Genomic DNA, 13,724 nt, shown 5'->3' with positions numbered 1-13,724 from the left:
AAGGGAACATTTTTGTTATTATTATTATTATTCCAAATATGTATACAGGATATAGCAACTTCAGTGTTGGAGACACTGTTATCAATGTGGGTCCTGTATTCGGGATGTATACATTAAGCATACACCGTCATTATCTACCCAATTTCCCTCGCATAGCATGGGTTGACACGTAGCTGTAGTAAAGACACTTGCTAAACATGCCCGCGCTGTGGACCGAACCACGGAGCTTGCGATTACGAAGCGAACTGCATAACCACAAGGCCACGTGCCACGTGCCCAGCCTTCTAAAATTCCAATAGTTTTGAGCAAAACTACAGTTAACGTGTCTACCCAGACGCTGAAAGAACCAGATATAATATAGTCACTCCTCTTCCTACATGTGATAAAAACACTCTAATAAAAATAACCCTAACAAAACTTAAAATTTCTTTTTCTAAATGATTCTAAATCTTTGATTGGTTCAAATATAATATAAATACAATTCTATTGGTTCGTCTCATCACCTATTATTCATTGGATTGTCGGGTGACTTTTGCCATTCTTTTCGCAAAAGTTGTTTTAATTGTGAAAGTCTAAGGTTAGGATTCTCTGCTTTTAGTCGAGGTAATTCACGTTCTTCAAAATCACTATATGCTGCTTTCATTCGTTTTTCTGGATGTCGGTCAACTGGCACAGCAGAGTCACCGCCACTGATGCTTAACACGGAAATTGCATCGTTCACACTTCTCGCTTCAACTGCACCTAAAAGTTGCAAATAAGTTTGTTTAGGTTTGTGTATAAACACTCAAGTAATGACGCTTTAGATAACTACACGTAGTGTAAATAATATTTGCTAATATAAACCATGTTCATAAATTTATTTATTTTAAAAAGAAAATGTAAAAAAAATTATATCCACAATTATTATTATTCTTTTATTAGATTGATATTTTACCTTACAAAGTCAAGTAGTACACCATATCTCAAAGGATACTTAAAGCAAAACTAATACCTTCTTCAGCCAACAGCTCCGCCATTTTCCGATTCGGGTTTTCTTCTTCGACAACCGGGTTTTCTGTTATTTTCTTTTTCTCTTTCTCTCTCAACATGGCTGCGTGTTCACGGCGCTTTCGTTCTTTTTCTTTAATTTTTTCAATATCAGACAGCGTCACTTTGGTTACAACTTCTGTATATTTATAAAGAAAAATTAAAAAATCAATCATATGAAATTCTAGCACGCAAAGTTACGTGTATAGTAACAGTTGAAATTTACAAACAAGACCGGCTGATCCTCTTATAAAATGCAGACATATAGAACCAGTAGCCGCCAAGTAATCAAAATAAGGATAAAATAAAGCACGTATATGTTAAGCCTCAAAGTTGGAATTATAAAAACTTGAGTGTATTTTTCAGTAGCTTATTTCAGTCAATACATAATCTCGCTGTCGAGATGAAATTAACGTACTTCCTTTGCTTGGTGCAGATGAGTGTAAACCTTTCTCTTCTTCTTCCAGTAATTTTTTTGCGTCTAGCTTTTTAGCAAGTAATTCTTCCTTCTTCTGTTGTTCTCTATCCTATAACCAAACACGTAGTGTGAAGGGTTCGAGTGACTTAAACAAAGCACGGCGATGCCAAAGTGACGTATACATTTTTGTTAAGAAAAAAATATTTATATGGTAAATGTACTATTACTCCGTCGCAAAACCATATCGCTATATCTCTGCCCGTTAAGGTTGAATTTCTAGTTCTATACAAACTAACAGTTATTTTTTTCTGCTCTTTTCTGCAAATTCAATCTGGGATTTTTAATATAAAAATATTACATTAATTTTGTACACAAAGACAGTTTTTTTCCCTGCTCTACAAACATGGCCGAAAATGTAAACATAAAATTATCGGCAGCCGGTGGCATACCAAATTGCTGCTTTTGCACATGTTATGTGAACAGCGTTTGAAATATGCTAGCTGCACTTTCAAGAATGCATTATAACGGAACACTCCACGTTGTCGCCCAGAAACCGCAGAAAATTGAGAAAATTTGATCCGGCCAAATAACCAAAAATCTATGTTTTAAGCACGCTCTCAACATTGACAAATTCAGGATGGGATTACATAATTTCATACACGTAAAACAGTTGAATAAAAAGAGAAAATAAAAGCAAAACTTACGTAACTTCACCTAAAATGCAATTAACAACGCATCGCAAAAAGTTGTCGACGTGATTAGGGAATTTTGGTCAACACATTGGCATTCGCCTCGGCAGTGAATTAGAAAGGCTGACTCATCATTTATATTAGTAACCATACTTGCTGCTTGCTGGAAGATGGCGTAAAAGCTTAACCGCTGTGTGTTTTTTCCCTGTATTATATCAATAAATCAAAAAATCAATACGCCACGTCTAACCTTTTTCTCCTTCTTCCGTTGTTCCATTTTATTTTCATCGAGCCAATAAGCATCGTCTTTCGCTTTCTGTTTTGCAGCTTGTTCTTCTACTTTCTGTTGGTTTTTTCTTTCACGTGCTTCAGCCGCTTTTGTGTTGACCCCCCACGAAGAATTTTTCTTAGGCATGTCTATAATAATAATAACAAACAAAAATAGTTCAATCTCGCTTTTAAAATAAACAACGTGGCCTTTAATTTTATATCCTTTAGATAATTTCTTAACTTGTAAGACATAAAAATAATACCAAAAAATACTACTCATCTACTAAAATATTTATTATTAAACTTGGGAGTTTTTAATTAATTTTTTATTCAAACGTAATTTCTAAATTAAAATGTACATACTACCATTCATGCATTCTGATTGGTTGTTAATGTTTTTGTTTTGTTTTATTTTCAGTTTTTACACAAACACTGTTAGAAATATTTATTTTTTTTTGAAAATTTTTTAACGAAAAAAGAATTTAAAGAACAGACTTTCGTGAGAATTATATTTTGCGCCTTTTTCAATTTTTGCTATATTTTCGAAATGCTTTAAATTTTAGAATTGCTACTTGAGAACTTTAATTCTAACGAATCAGTTTTAAAATTCGCAAAATTAATTTTAAAATTCGCGAAATTAAATTCTCGCAAAATTGAACTTTTACCGGTTCATTTACAGAAGCTGGATTCTTAATTTTACCTTTTAAGCAACTTATTTCACTATTTGCAATATTTTAAAAATGAGCAAAGTTAATTTGTTGCTTAATCTAAAAAAATCGCATATTTTTCATTTGCGATATCACAAAAATAAATCCTCGCAAAATTTTAATGCCTACAGGTATGTAGAGCAAAACAACCAATCAAATTGCAAAACCGTTTTTTTTTTATCTATTTCAGGATTTCAGGGTATTAACAGAATTATCTTCTTAAAAACAATCAATCGAGCTAACAGCATCATATCTTCTAATTTAGCTTTCTGATCATCCCACAGCCCCACAGCACATAAAATAAACTCTTTATAGGGACCCAACAAAAGTTGATACAATTACTACTACTAGTAGAGGTTTTTTGATTTATTTATTTCTTATTTTCGTGAGAAGTAATTTGCGCGAAGAAATTTCACCAGAATATCGCGAAAATAGCCAATTTTTCCAATAATTTTCGCGGAACTAATTTGAGCGAAATTGAAAAAAAAACTCATAAAATTTGTGATGATTATTCGTTAAAAATAACCTGCACATTCAAATGTTGAGATAATTAGGTTATTTCAACATTTCTCAGATATACTCATATCTGAGAAATGTTGAAATAACCTTTTATAATTTTTCGTAATACAATAATTTATCTCATTTTAAATTATAATCAGAAATCAGAAGAAACATAAAATATATCTAAAATTTGTGATATTATCTTACCTTTATTATTTTTAAATTTTATATTTCATCTAAAAAAAATGAAGTATCGTTAAGAGCAATCTTTAAAATTACTATCATTATTAAACACAGTTCTAAAAAGTTAAAACTTATTTCATAGCTAAGTGTTACAAACAAGTTGATGAAGGTAGCACACGCTAGTCTTATTTACTTCTTATTAATTGTGAAGGCTTGTACTAGAGACTTTAAAGCAGAAAGTGTTAGATAAACCTTAATTTCATTATTAAGTATACTTCACAACTGAAGAAGTTCACTTTTGTGGATTTTATAATAGGGTAGTCCAAAAATATTGTCAAAATTACAGGATTCCATGCTAATTTACATCAACGTTTTTTGTTTCGAATAACTATTTTTGTTTGCTACTATATACGTATTAATTAAAGCAGACACCCATTAGTTAAATATCATAACCAAATAAATTTGTTGTAGTTTTAAAAGGAACCCAAGGTGTAAAATATGTTGGACTTATATTATAGAGCTTAAAAAGTTTGTTAACAAGTATTTGTAAATTTTTAATAGGCTCTTTTCGTTCTCAAGATATTCACTTTTAAAGAATTTCAGATTTAATTATGCTGCATAAATTATGATGTCTTTTAAGTAGTAGCAAATTTTGACATTTTTTGTCATCAGCATTTCTAGACCTATTAAGGGATGTGCATTTAAACTTTATCAATGAATAGATATTATAAAAGTAAATTGATTAACATACTTTTTTTTGCCAAAATGACACCCATTTGCTCGTCCGGTCTCGTCTTGTAATTTTGTTTCAGTGACCCAATAACTCAGGACCTGCAACTTGATTTGCAATAAAATTGTCTGGAAAGCTTGTATGGGCCCTATATTTTTACACACAAAATTTGATTGCAAACCGACATACAGATCCGAAGTTATGGGTCGTCAGAAACTGTATTATCTGACAAGTGACCCGAGCCAAAACTTAATTTCTTATTCCTCTTATTATTAATTAGAATACTTATACAGCACTGTCACTTCAGTGCTCAAACATTTTATCAATATGGTCCAAATTGACCCTTAGCTGTAATAAAAACACTTGCTAAGCATGCAATTACAAGGCGAAACCCATATCCAGCAGGTTACCAGCTCTTATGAGTTTGACTTGGTACAACTTATAGAACAGAACAAAGTTTTCCAGATGCTGACTTTCCTAACATAGCAGACACTCAGTCACAAAATAAACAAATTAAACAAATTAGAATATTGCACGTTGATTACAACAAAAAACATTACATAGATAAACATTTAGATCACACTGTGTGCTATGATTAAATGCATAATTATAAATGCACCCACCAAAATATACAGATATATATATATATGTAAGATAATCACAACAAATATTGAATTGTGTGAAAGAAACTAACATTATAAAAGAAATAGTTACTAAAAATTATTGGGCATATCTTTTTCCTAAAAACAAAAAGTGCAAGCTATACATTTTTTCTCCTTATTTCAGTGATAAAAACAAGAGGCTAAATATTAATTTTACATACGTGTAAACAACAAACATTCTCATTTTTGATTGGTATTTATGTTTGATTGTTCCAAGCATTGCCATTGAAAAATTTAACTGGAGAAGAAATAATACTAAAGATTTTGTGAAATCTAGACATTACTCACACCAAAAAAAAAAGGTTAAATTGATAATATCGTCGTTAAGAAAAATCATAACAATAGTCATGTATAAAAAAAAATAAAAATAAAAATTAGCTTCCAGGTAAAACACAACAATAAAATTTCTATAAGGTTAGTACTACACTTTGACGGCTTAGCACGCCAAATCGACACCACACATGTAAAAGGTGAAAGAAATCTTAAATTGTACAACCTAATAAATTACAAACTAAGGATCAATATATATATATCATCACAAAATAATAATTTTGGGTGAGTAAAGAAGAAGCCTCGTTCTACAAGGGGACTAAAATTTCGACATAATTTTCTGGAAAATAGCCGGTTTTACCATTACAAACACCCTCCAACCAATTCTCGTCTAATCGACTTGTCAATTCAATAATGTCGCCTTCCTTGAATTCTAATTCACCTTCGTTTTCTAAAAATATAGAATAACAATATATGTATTGGATAACTTTAATAAAATTACACATTCATAAGACAGGGTTCTAGTCCCTAACAGTTTCTTTTATATTCACCACAATCTTACCAGAAAAGTATTTAAAAAAAATTACTTCTGGGAAACTAACAGGGATTTTTAATACTAGCATTATTTTAGAATCAGAACAAAAAGACAAACGGTTAAACAACAACCTAAACTGATCAAAAAATTTTAAAATAAATTTTAGTACTTCTATTTCCTTAACTTTCTAAGACTGTAATTCTCAAATCCTCAACTAAAAATTTTAGTTTGTGTTACAAAAATACATGAATGTATGATTCATTTAATTTTTAAAATCCCTGTTGTTGTTGTTGTTGTTGGTCTGTTGTTGGATAAACAAAAACAAATGTTATTTATCTGTATTAAGCTGGTTCACCATGAAATTATTTAAACTAAATGATCAGCTGCCCAAAACTGAATAAGAATTTGCCAAAGAACTCTTAAGCATTAACATACTATAAACACTCACAAGGTACCCTGAAAATATTAGTTCGTGATATTAACAACGTTATTCCATGTATTACCGAGACAACATTCGAATTATTTACCTGGTTCAAAATCATACAACCCACGAGCACTAGGTGTACGTGGGGCTGCTGGTGCAGGCATTACAGGAGCTGAAATAGTTGGAGCATTCGGCCTATGCGCTGGCGCAGGAGATGTCTTCATTTCAGCTTGGTGAAGCTCGTAAGAGTCTAAACTGTCATTGTCTGCACTAAATTTTGGTCGCGAAATAAAGGTTCTGTCATCACGAGGTCTGCTTGCTGCTTCGGAGAGTCTACAAAAAATGAAACGCTTTTCACACCGATCTCTGAGAAAATAAATTATGATAGTAAAAATAAGATAATCATAAACCTTGGCCGTTAGATATGCATATATTTTTTACAGTTAAATAATAAATATGGTACACAAATATAAGAAACTATTATTATACAAGACTATAACACCTGTGGGTACATCCACTTAGCCAGTCAAACATTTGGACAGATAATTGATTTAAAACATTTTTAGGACGTGTCGATGAGCTGTTAACTGTTTTCTATTGTGTAGCACTTTAAACAGTGCTTAACATAAGACAAGTTTGACCATAATGATACCATCAACCTGTTGCTTCTGAAACCTGTAGGTTGTCTAAGCTCTGGTAAATTTGACTATTTTTAGTCTCGGCTGGCCCCTAGTTAGCTAGGCAGAAGAAGACAACAATTTCTCGGACCAGTTTTGATGCTCTTTGGCTTCAAATTAATAAGTGCAAAACATGTCTTGACTAATTTTACTAACGCCGTTAACATAAAATAGTAGATATTGTTCTGTGTGACCAAGTTTTGAAGAACTAAATGATAATGGTGTATGATGTCCTATTCTTAAACAAAAAATAAAAAGAAGAAAACTTAATTCGATAAGTTTTATTTTTATGAAACTAAACCACAAAACGAGCATTTTAAAGATTTAAAATAATTTATTTAATGTTTCACTTATTGGTTATGTTCCAATGAAAATTTGTAGAACTAGCTGTTTTTAATGTTACTGAAAATAAAGAAATTGAATTATGTCACTGAAGTTAGAAACAATATATTCAATTACCGGAACACAACGACTTACTTTTCAGAAAGAACCGTCACAACAGTATCCATAATCTCTGAACATTGACGATGGTAATCACGAATAGCTTCAGCAAAAACATGCAACTGTCCAATATGCTCAGTCTTTAGCATGAAAAAATAGTGAATATATTTTCCTTATTTTAACACTAGAACATGTTCTCGACAAACAAAACACAGAAAGGAAACAAAGGAAAAATGCCAGCTAATTTTATATTAGTAAACTTTAGGCTTCACAGAAGCTGAGAATGTAAATTTAATTTCAAACCTTATTTAGAGGAAACTTATATTGTCTTTTTATAAATGATCTACTTTTAGAAAATTATCTTCAATATTCCTTTGATCAGGTCCCAATAAAAACTAATATTAACCATCTTTTTTTTTTTTTTTTTTGGTGTGAGAAAATAGGAAGTAGAAAGGGTGTAATAAAAAGCTGATTTGGAAGTAAAGGTCTTAAGTGGAGATGTTGCTTAATCAAAAAACTATGACATCATCAAAAAGTCTTACATCACTGTCAATAAAATTCATCATGCTGTTATAGCAAAGATCTTTTGATTCTTCAAATTTTTCTTCTGCCATTTGGAGCTCATCTGCAGAAACTAAAAAATATTTACAAATAGTTAAAAAAAATTCCATGTTTTGCCAATTAAATAACTTCTAAAACTTCTGAAAATATACAGGATTATCATTTTATCATCACTAATTTTACATTGTCATGTGCGGACACAAATTTAATATGATATCAAAATAACTCAAACCTTTTGCGCCTTTTCCTTTCTTGTAATCAAAATCAAGACGTCTGCTCTCTAACTTTTTCCGGTGATGCTACAAAGAAATTAAATATAGTAAAATAAATAAAAAATTAAAGTGATTTTAACATTGATAAAATGCAAACCGCAAATTTAACAATTTCTAGATTTTATTTGGGAAATAGTTACAAAACAATATTAAATAACTCACGCTAATTTCTTTTAAATCTTTTTGTTGCAATTGAAACAATGGATCCAAAAAGTTTTGTTTTACATTACTTTCCTGGAAAAAAAATGTTTTTCTATCATTCACCCATCATACATTACCACAATGTTTAACACATTTTCAGGTGATTAAAATAAAGGGAGGGGGAGGGAGTAACCCTTCATCTTGCTGTAGTCTGGCAACCCTGTAATGTGATCACTATAGTGCAGTCACTACTCATAGTGTGCACCCGCTGTCGTGAAAATATTTCTGAATTCTTGTGGGTGTTTTCGTTATAGAGGATTGATTATTGGCATCACATACCATTGATTCCTTAATTTCAGCCATTTCATGAAATTTCTCACCCAGCTCTGTCAACGAGTTTGCTAAAACACACAAACAGTTTGAAGCTAAACGTTAACTAGTTGTGTTATAATACAGGCGTGATGAGCTGTGCTACTTTATTTTATGTACAACAATTTAAAAAAAGCTACTTTAACATCCACTGCTTCTAGTAGTGTTCAACTGATGAGTGTGAGTTTTATTAAATGCCTGGTGGCCACAAAAGTTTTGAAATAAATTTCATGTTTTCCATAATTTTTTTATAAAAAAAATAAAAATATAATAAAAAATAATTGTAATAATTACAAAAGTCCAGAAAACAGACAACAACAACGACTAAAATAACAAAATAAAATAACACTGTCAATGGCAAAGGCTGTCATTAAAACATAAAATGAGCCTTAACTTTTCTAAGTTTTTTCTAATAAATGTATTATCTTTAGTTTTTACTTGACCAAATTAAATTCCATGATTTTTTATGACTGATCTAAATTTCCAATTTTGACAACCCTTGTAGAATGGTCTGAAAGTGGCAGCTATGCTTTTACAACAGACATGACAGCAAATACTTGATGATTTCAGGCATCTACAAAAACACCGATGCTATGTATTGCAGTATAGGCTTTACACATACCATAAGGAGAATCATCATTTAATTCATTTCCACCTCTCGTAAAAACATCAGCCAACATTTGTTCTGGCTGTGGATATTTTACAGACTTGGCTTGACCTCTTGCTTTCTGCATTGATGCCTGGAATGCTAGTTTGGTTCTTGCAGCTAAGGTTATAACACAAAAGAACTACTTAAAAAAAAGAAATGCAACAAATTAAGGATTTTTAAAGTTGCGAAACTTAGAAAATACCCTTTTTTGACTGTTTCAATGTTTATACTTCAAACCTTAAGAGTTAGAATTTTCTCAAAGAAAATGTTCAGTTTTTTTTCAGTAAAGATGAAAATAAAGGATTTAAAGAAAACTACGAAACAGATACAACTCTGAAGTCTCGTAATCAAACTTACTGGGATTTGGTTGCAAATATTCAATTGACTTTCTATGCATTTCAGTAATACATTTTTCTGTTGCATCTATTTTCTAGAATAAATAATATAAATAAATGAAAAACATATTTAACTTATCCAACTAGAAAGGTGATACAAAAAATTGCAAAGTGTAAAAAAATTATATATAAAATAAAATGTGAAACTGTGATTAACTAACTCATATTATCAAATTTAAAGTAGTGATATTTTACAAATTGTATGCTCTAAAAACAAATATGGGGCAGAATTTCTTAGAAAAATATAGAGCTCCATAATATTTCATTCTCCAAAGTCTTGTTTTGTTCATGTGATCTAGATGTTTTTTATTTCAATAACAACAAGGAAATGTAATTTTACCCGTTCCAGGCCAACAAAATCTTCTTCAAGTTGAGATCCTTTGTTCCCTCCAACCTTCTCACTCAAATACTAAATTAAAAGAACAGATCTCCATGCAATATTATTAAAACACAGTTGTTGTTTTCTAGTTTCACTTGAATCGATGATTATAAAAACTAGTTCTTAAGGTGGTGGAGGTGATAAATGATGTTAAACTTTGTTCTAGAGTTCAAAAAGTTGTTTTTTTGATTTTACATTTAAACTTTGACATTTAATTGTTCTGCATAAATTATGATGTCATGCTGCTCCGCCTAAAAAATTGTGAATATTATCTTCATCTATTACACTTTTTTTAAAAAGAAATATAGGGCAGCTCCAGTATGTAGGTTTTATATGTTCAGAAATGTTTTCCAAATTTTTTTTATTTCCTAGTATTTTGCCAATTCTTAACCCAAAAACAATTAAACTACCAACGCAAGCTGGATAATTATGTGAAGCAAATCAATCAGCGGATGCCTTGCTGTCAAATACAATACCTCACTCAGGACTAGTTTATAATGCCAGGCATAATTAGTGAAAGATTTTTCAAAAAAAATATTTCTAGACAATTTTTCAAGCTCTTTCATACAAAATTAACTTTTTTTTTGCGGAAGGTATAAAAATAAAATACTAAAGTAAAAATACTTTTGTTCAAAATGTTGAAATTAGGAATGTCAATTATACATAATTAGGGGGGCGGGGGTGAATAAAAGCGAGAGTCACTAGAATGTTATTTTTTGCCTGACTAAGTGAACAAAAAAATCTGCCCACTTACTGACCGACGTACTGTAGACTGACCGACTAACTGACCCTGCAACAAAACTAGGACTTGGTATAATAATTAATTCAAAATTGTCTTATCTGTTTTGTGTGACCACTCATACTTTTATTTGCTTCTTTGTTTGCATTACTTTGTTGTTGTTGTTGTTTATGAAAATAAAAAATGAACGGTATATACCTGATACTGTTGAAGCTACATAAAACACAAAACAGATTATCTACTTTCCTCAGCCTTAATAACAACAAAACAATTTTTTCCAGAACTTTAGAAGGCCTGTTAAACAAGTTGAGTTTTATAACATAAGTTCAAGATCATTTGTCACATTAGTTTCCCTTTAACATTGATTAAACACAAATGATTTGATTTTTCAGTTTAAATACACAGTAAGCACATCCTTGTAAACATTCAGTACACTTTTTAATAACAATCTATCACTTGTGGTGTGGATAATGATGTATATACTAAACCTACCTGACTAGTTTTATTCAACTGTTTCTTGAAGCCGTAAAATGACATAGTGTTAGTTAACTACTCTAGAAAGCAACATCATTATTAAAGTGTCTGTTATACATAAATAAATCACTTATGGATTTAATGTTTATTACCACTCAACAACCACTAATAATCTATCTTATAAAACAGGAACCATATTACTTTCAAGTGGTCAAACAGATGCAAAATCTTTTTTTTTCAAATACCTTTATTAGGGAACTATTAACCTTTGATATTATTATTTTTTATGTTGGAAGTGTGAACATTTAAGGAATATTTGAAACTAAAACTAGATAAAAAAATATAAATTATCAAAATGTTTTCGTCTAAGTCGATTGTATCTATTAAATCAAAATTTTAAATTTCCTTTATTAACACATATATACATGTTAAGTCGTTTCCTTATGTGTAAATTTTTTAAAACAAAGAACAACACAAGGTGCATTGCTATTCATAAATAATTTTTTCTAATAACACTTTACACCAAAAAACATGCATCCAGAAACATTTAATGTGGAATATGGTGCTCCCAGCAAATTTGTAATCAACAGGCAATGATCAAAATCATCCCTGGCTATCTATTAGTTGGGGAGATAACTAGAGAATTAATACACCCTATTATCCATGCTACTGGATTAGCGTTTTAACCTTAAAAATAAAGGCTGGTTTACTAGAGAGGTTGGAATGCGAGAGGCAGGATTATTTAAGCATGGACTATCGGGTTAGTATTATTTTTTAAAAAAAAGTTTTTAAGTCACAGAATTCAAGGCGTTAAAAAATACAAATAAATTATATATAGGACAGACCAAGCAAACAATGAAAATTGCAACCTTGTTACATGTGTTTAATTGAAATTCTAATAGTGTATATTTCATTCCAAATTGTTGTAAAATGCTATTTATATATATACTTACACTGCTATGTGTGGAGGAAATATTTGAGTACTAGATACGGTATATACTACAGTTGATAGAAATTAAATCAAAGCTGCATGCAGGATTATTTTATCAACCCATACCAAAAAGGTGGGTTTTTACCAGAGGTGGGAATAGTAGAGATACGGGAATAATAGAGTATATAAATATGGCATATATATACATATATTACAGTAACAAGAATTTCTATAATTAAGGGGGTAATTTCTATGCTCAGTTTGTCACAAAAAACAACAAATGGCCATTTCTTTGTGATGGTAACCTAGTTCCCAGGAGCTAGGAAGAGCATCACCATAAGACAGCAAGCCATTACATGGAGATTTTAAGTAGCTACTTATTTTAGTTTGGTTTTGGAGGAGGTTCGTTTGGAGGTAAGGCGGTTATACAAACTGAAGTTTTTGGGGCCCAACATAAATTTCCTTAAAAATTGTATATCTTTCATATCAGATAAAAAACTTCCATCATATACTTTGGACAATTAAGAGCTGTTGACAAATGATTTTTATCTTTTTCGTTGGCATATGGCCGATTAACATTTGACCCTCCCTTTCCAACTGTCAGTTTAAGTGAAAATCTAGGAACAGTGAAAAAAACATCTTTCAGCTCTGTACTTATTGTATATAGAGTACACTTATCCTGCATAAATATAGCTGATAAAGGTTATATATTTCTGACAATTATAATGACATATTTGTTTTCCACCTATTTGAATTGTAGTGAAACTGGAAACAAGTTTATGTAATACAGGGTGTTCAACCCAAAGTTGACCTTGGTTTTCCTGACTATCCTGACCGATCATGTTTCATGGACTACACAAACGAAAATTAAATATTACATTGTGGCTTCCACAATAGATAACTTATATTGTAAAACAACAAAGACCATTAGTTTATCAATTAAATCAAAAACCGACGGCAAAAAAAAATAACACATTTTAATTTGTTATCATAAAGCTAGCTACATAATAGATTTTAATCGTTCGTGAATCAAAATGCGATATAAAAAAACATTTCTATCGCCGCTTTTCGTCTATAAACTTTTAAAATGCGATCTTAAAAAACATTTCTATCACGGCTTTTCGTTTATAAACTTTTAAAATGCGATCTAAAAGAGCATTTCTATCACCCATTTTGTTTTTAAAATTTTAAAATGCAATCTAAGAAAACATTTCTATCGCCGCTTTTCTATTTTAAACTTTTAAAATGCAATCTTAAAAAACATTTCTATCGCCGCTTTTC

At 30.7% G+C, this 13,724-nt stretch overlaps 2 protein-coding genes across 2 annotated transcripts in view; both read right to left on the bottom strand.

The window, feature by feature from the left end:
• Positions 1-418: 418 nt before the first annotated feature.
• LOC130636645 (coiled-coil domain-containing protein 124-like) overlaps positions 419-13,724 on the bottom strand; it is a 33,970-nt gene continuing 20,664 nt past the window's right edge. Inside the window, exons 2-6 of the mRNA XM_057446439.1 lie at positions 3,819-3,849; positions 2,384-2,550; positions 1,445-1,553; positions 992-1,165; positions 419-741 (exon numbers count right to left, since the gene is read on the bottom strand). Coding sequence (XP_057302422.1) covers positions 500-741; positions 992-1,165; positions 1,445-1,553; positions 2,384-2,548 — 690 coding nt within the window. The 5' untranslated portion in view covers positions 2,549-2,550; positions 3,819-3,849 and the 3' untranslated portion in view covers positions 419-499. The remainder of the gene's footprint in view (positions 742-991; positions 1,166-1,444; positions 1,554-2,383; positions 2,551-3,818; positions 3,850-13,724) is intronic.
• Positions 5,047-11,910, bottom strand: LOC130636637 (endophilin-A3-like). Its single transcript, XM_057446427.1, has 11 exons — positions 11,531-11,910; positions 10,261-10,329; positions 9,883-9,955; positions 9,499-9,642; positions 8,847-8,908; positions 8,529-8,600; positions 8,327-8,393; positions 8,076-8,167; positions 7,570-7,673; positions 6,519-6,748; positions 5,047-5,907 (listed from the first exon to the last, which is right to left on the bottom strand). Exons 1-11 carry the CDS (start codon positions 11,573-11,575, stop codon positions 5,765-5,767), a joined length of 1,101 nt encoding a protein of 366 aa, XP_057302410.1. The 5' UTR covers positions 11,576-11,910; the 3' UTR covers positions 5,047-5,764.

The sequence above is a fragment of the Hydractinia symbiolongicarpus genome, chromosome 1, assembly GCF_029227915.1.
Source record: "Hydractinia symbiolongicarpus strain clone_291-10 chromosome 1, HSymV2.1, whole genome shotgun sequence".
Classification (NCBI taxonomy): Eukaryota; Metazoa; Cnidaria; class Hydrozoa; order Anthoathecata; family Hydractiniidae; genus Hydractinia; species Hydractinia symbiolongicarpus.
Note: the sequence above shows the minus strand (reverse complement) of the source record. Positions and strands in the feature narration are given on the sequence as shown.

What these genes read in the sequence shown, in the direction of transcription:
- LOC130636637 (XM_057446427.1), bottom strand. Translation starts at nt 11,575, where the DNA reads ATGTCATTTTACGGCTTCAAGAAACAGTTGAATAAAACTAGTCAG. An exon ending in ATATTTGCAACCAAATCCCA is followed by an intron (nt 9,643 to 9,882) that starts GTAAGTTTGATT and finishes TTATAACCTTAG; the next exon opens with CTGCAAGAACCAAACTAGCA. An exon ending in TGAATTTTATTGACAGTGAT is followed by an intron (nt 7,674 to 8,075) that starts GTAAGACTTTTT and finishes TTCATGCTAAAG; the next exon opens with ACTGAGCATATTGGACAGTT.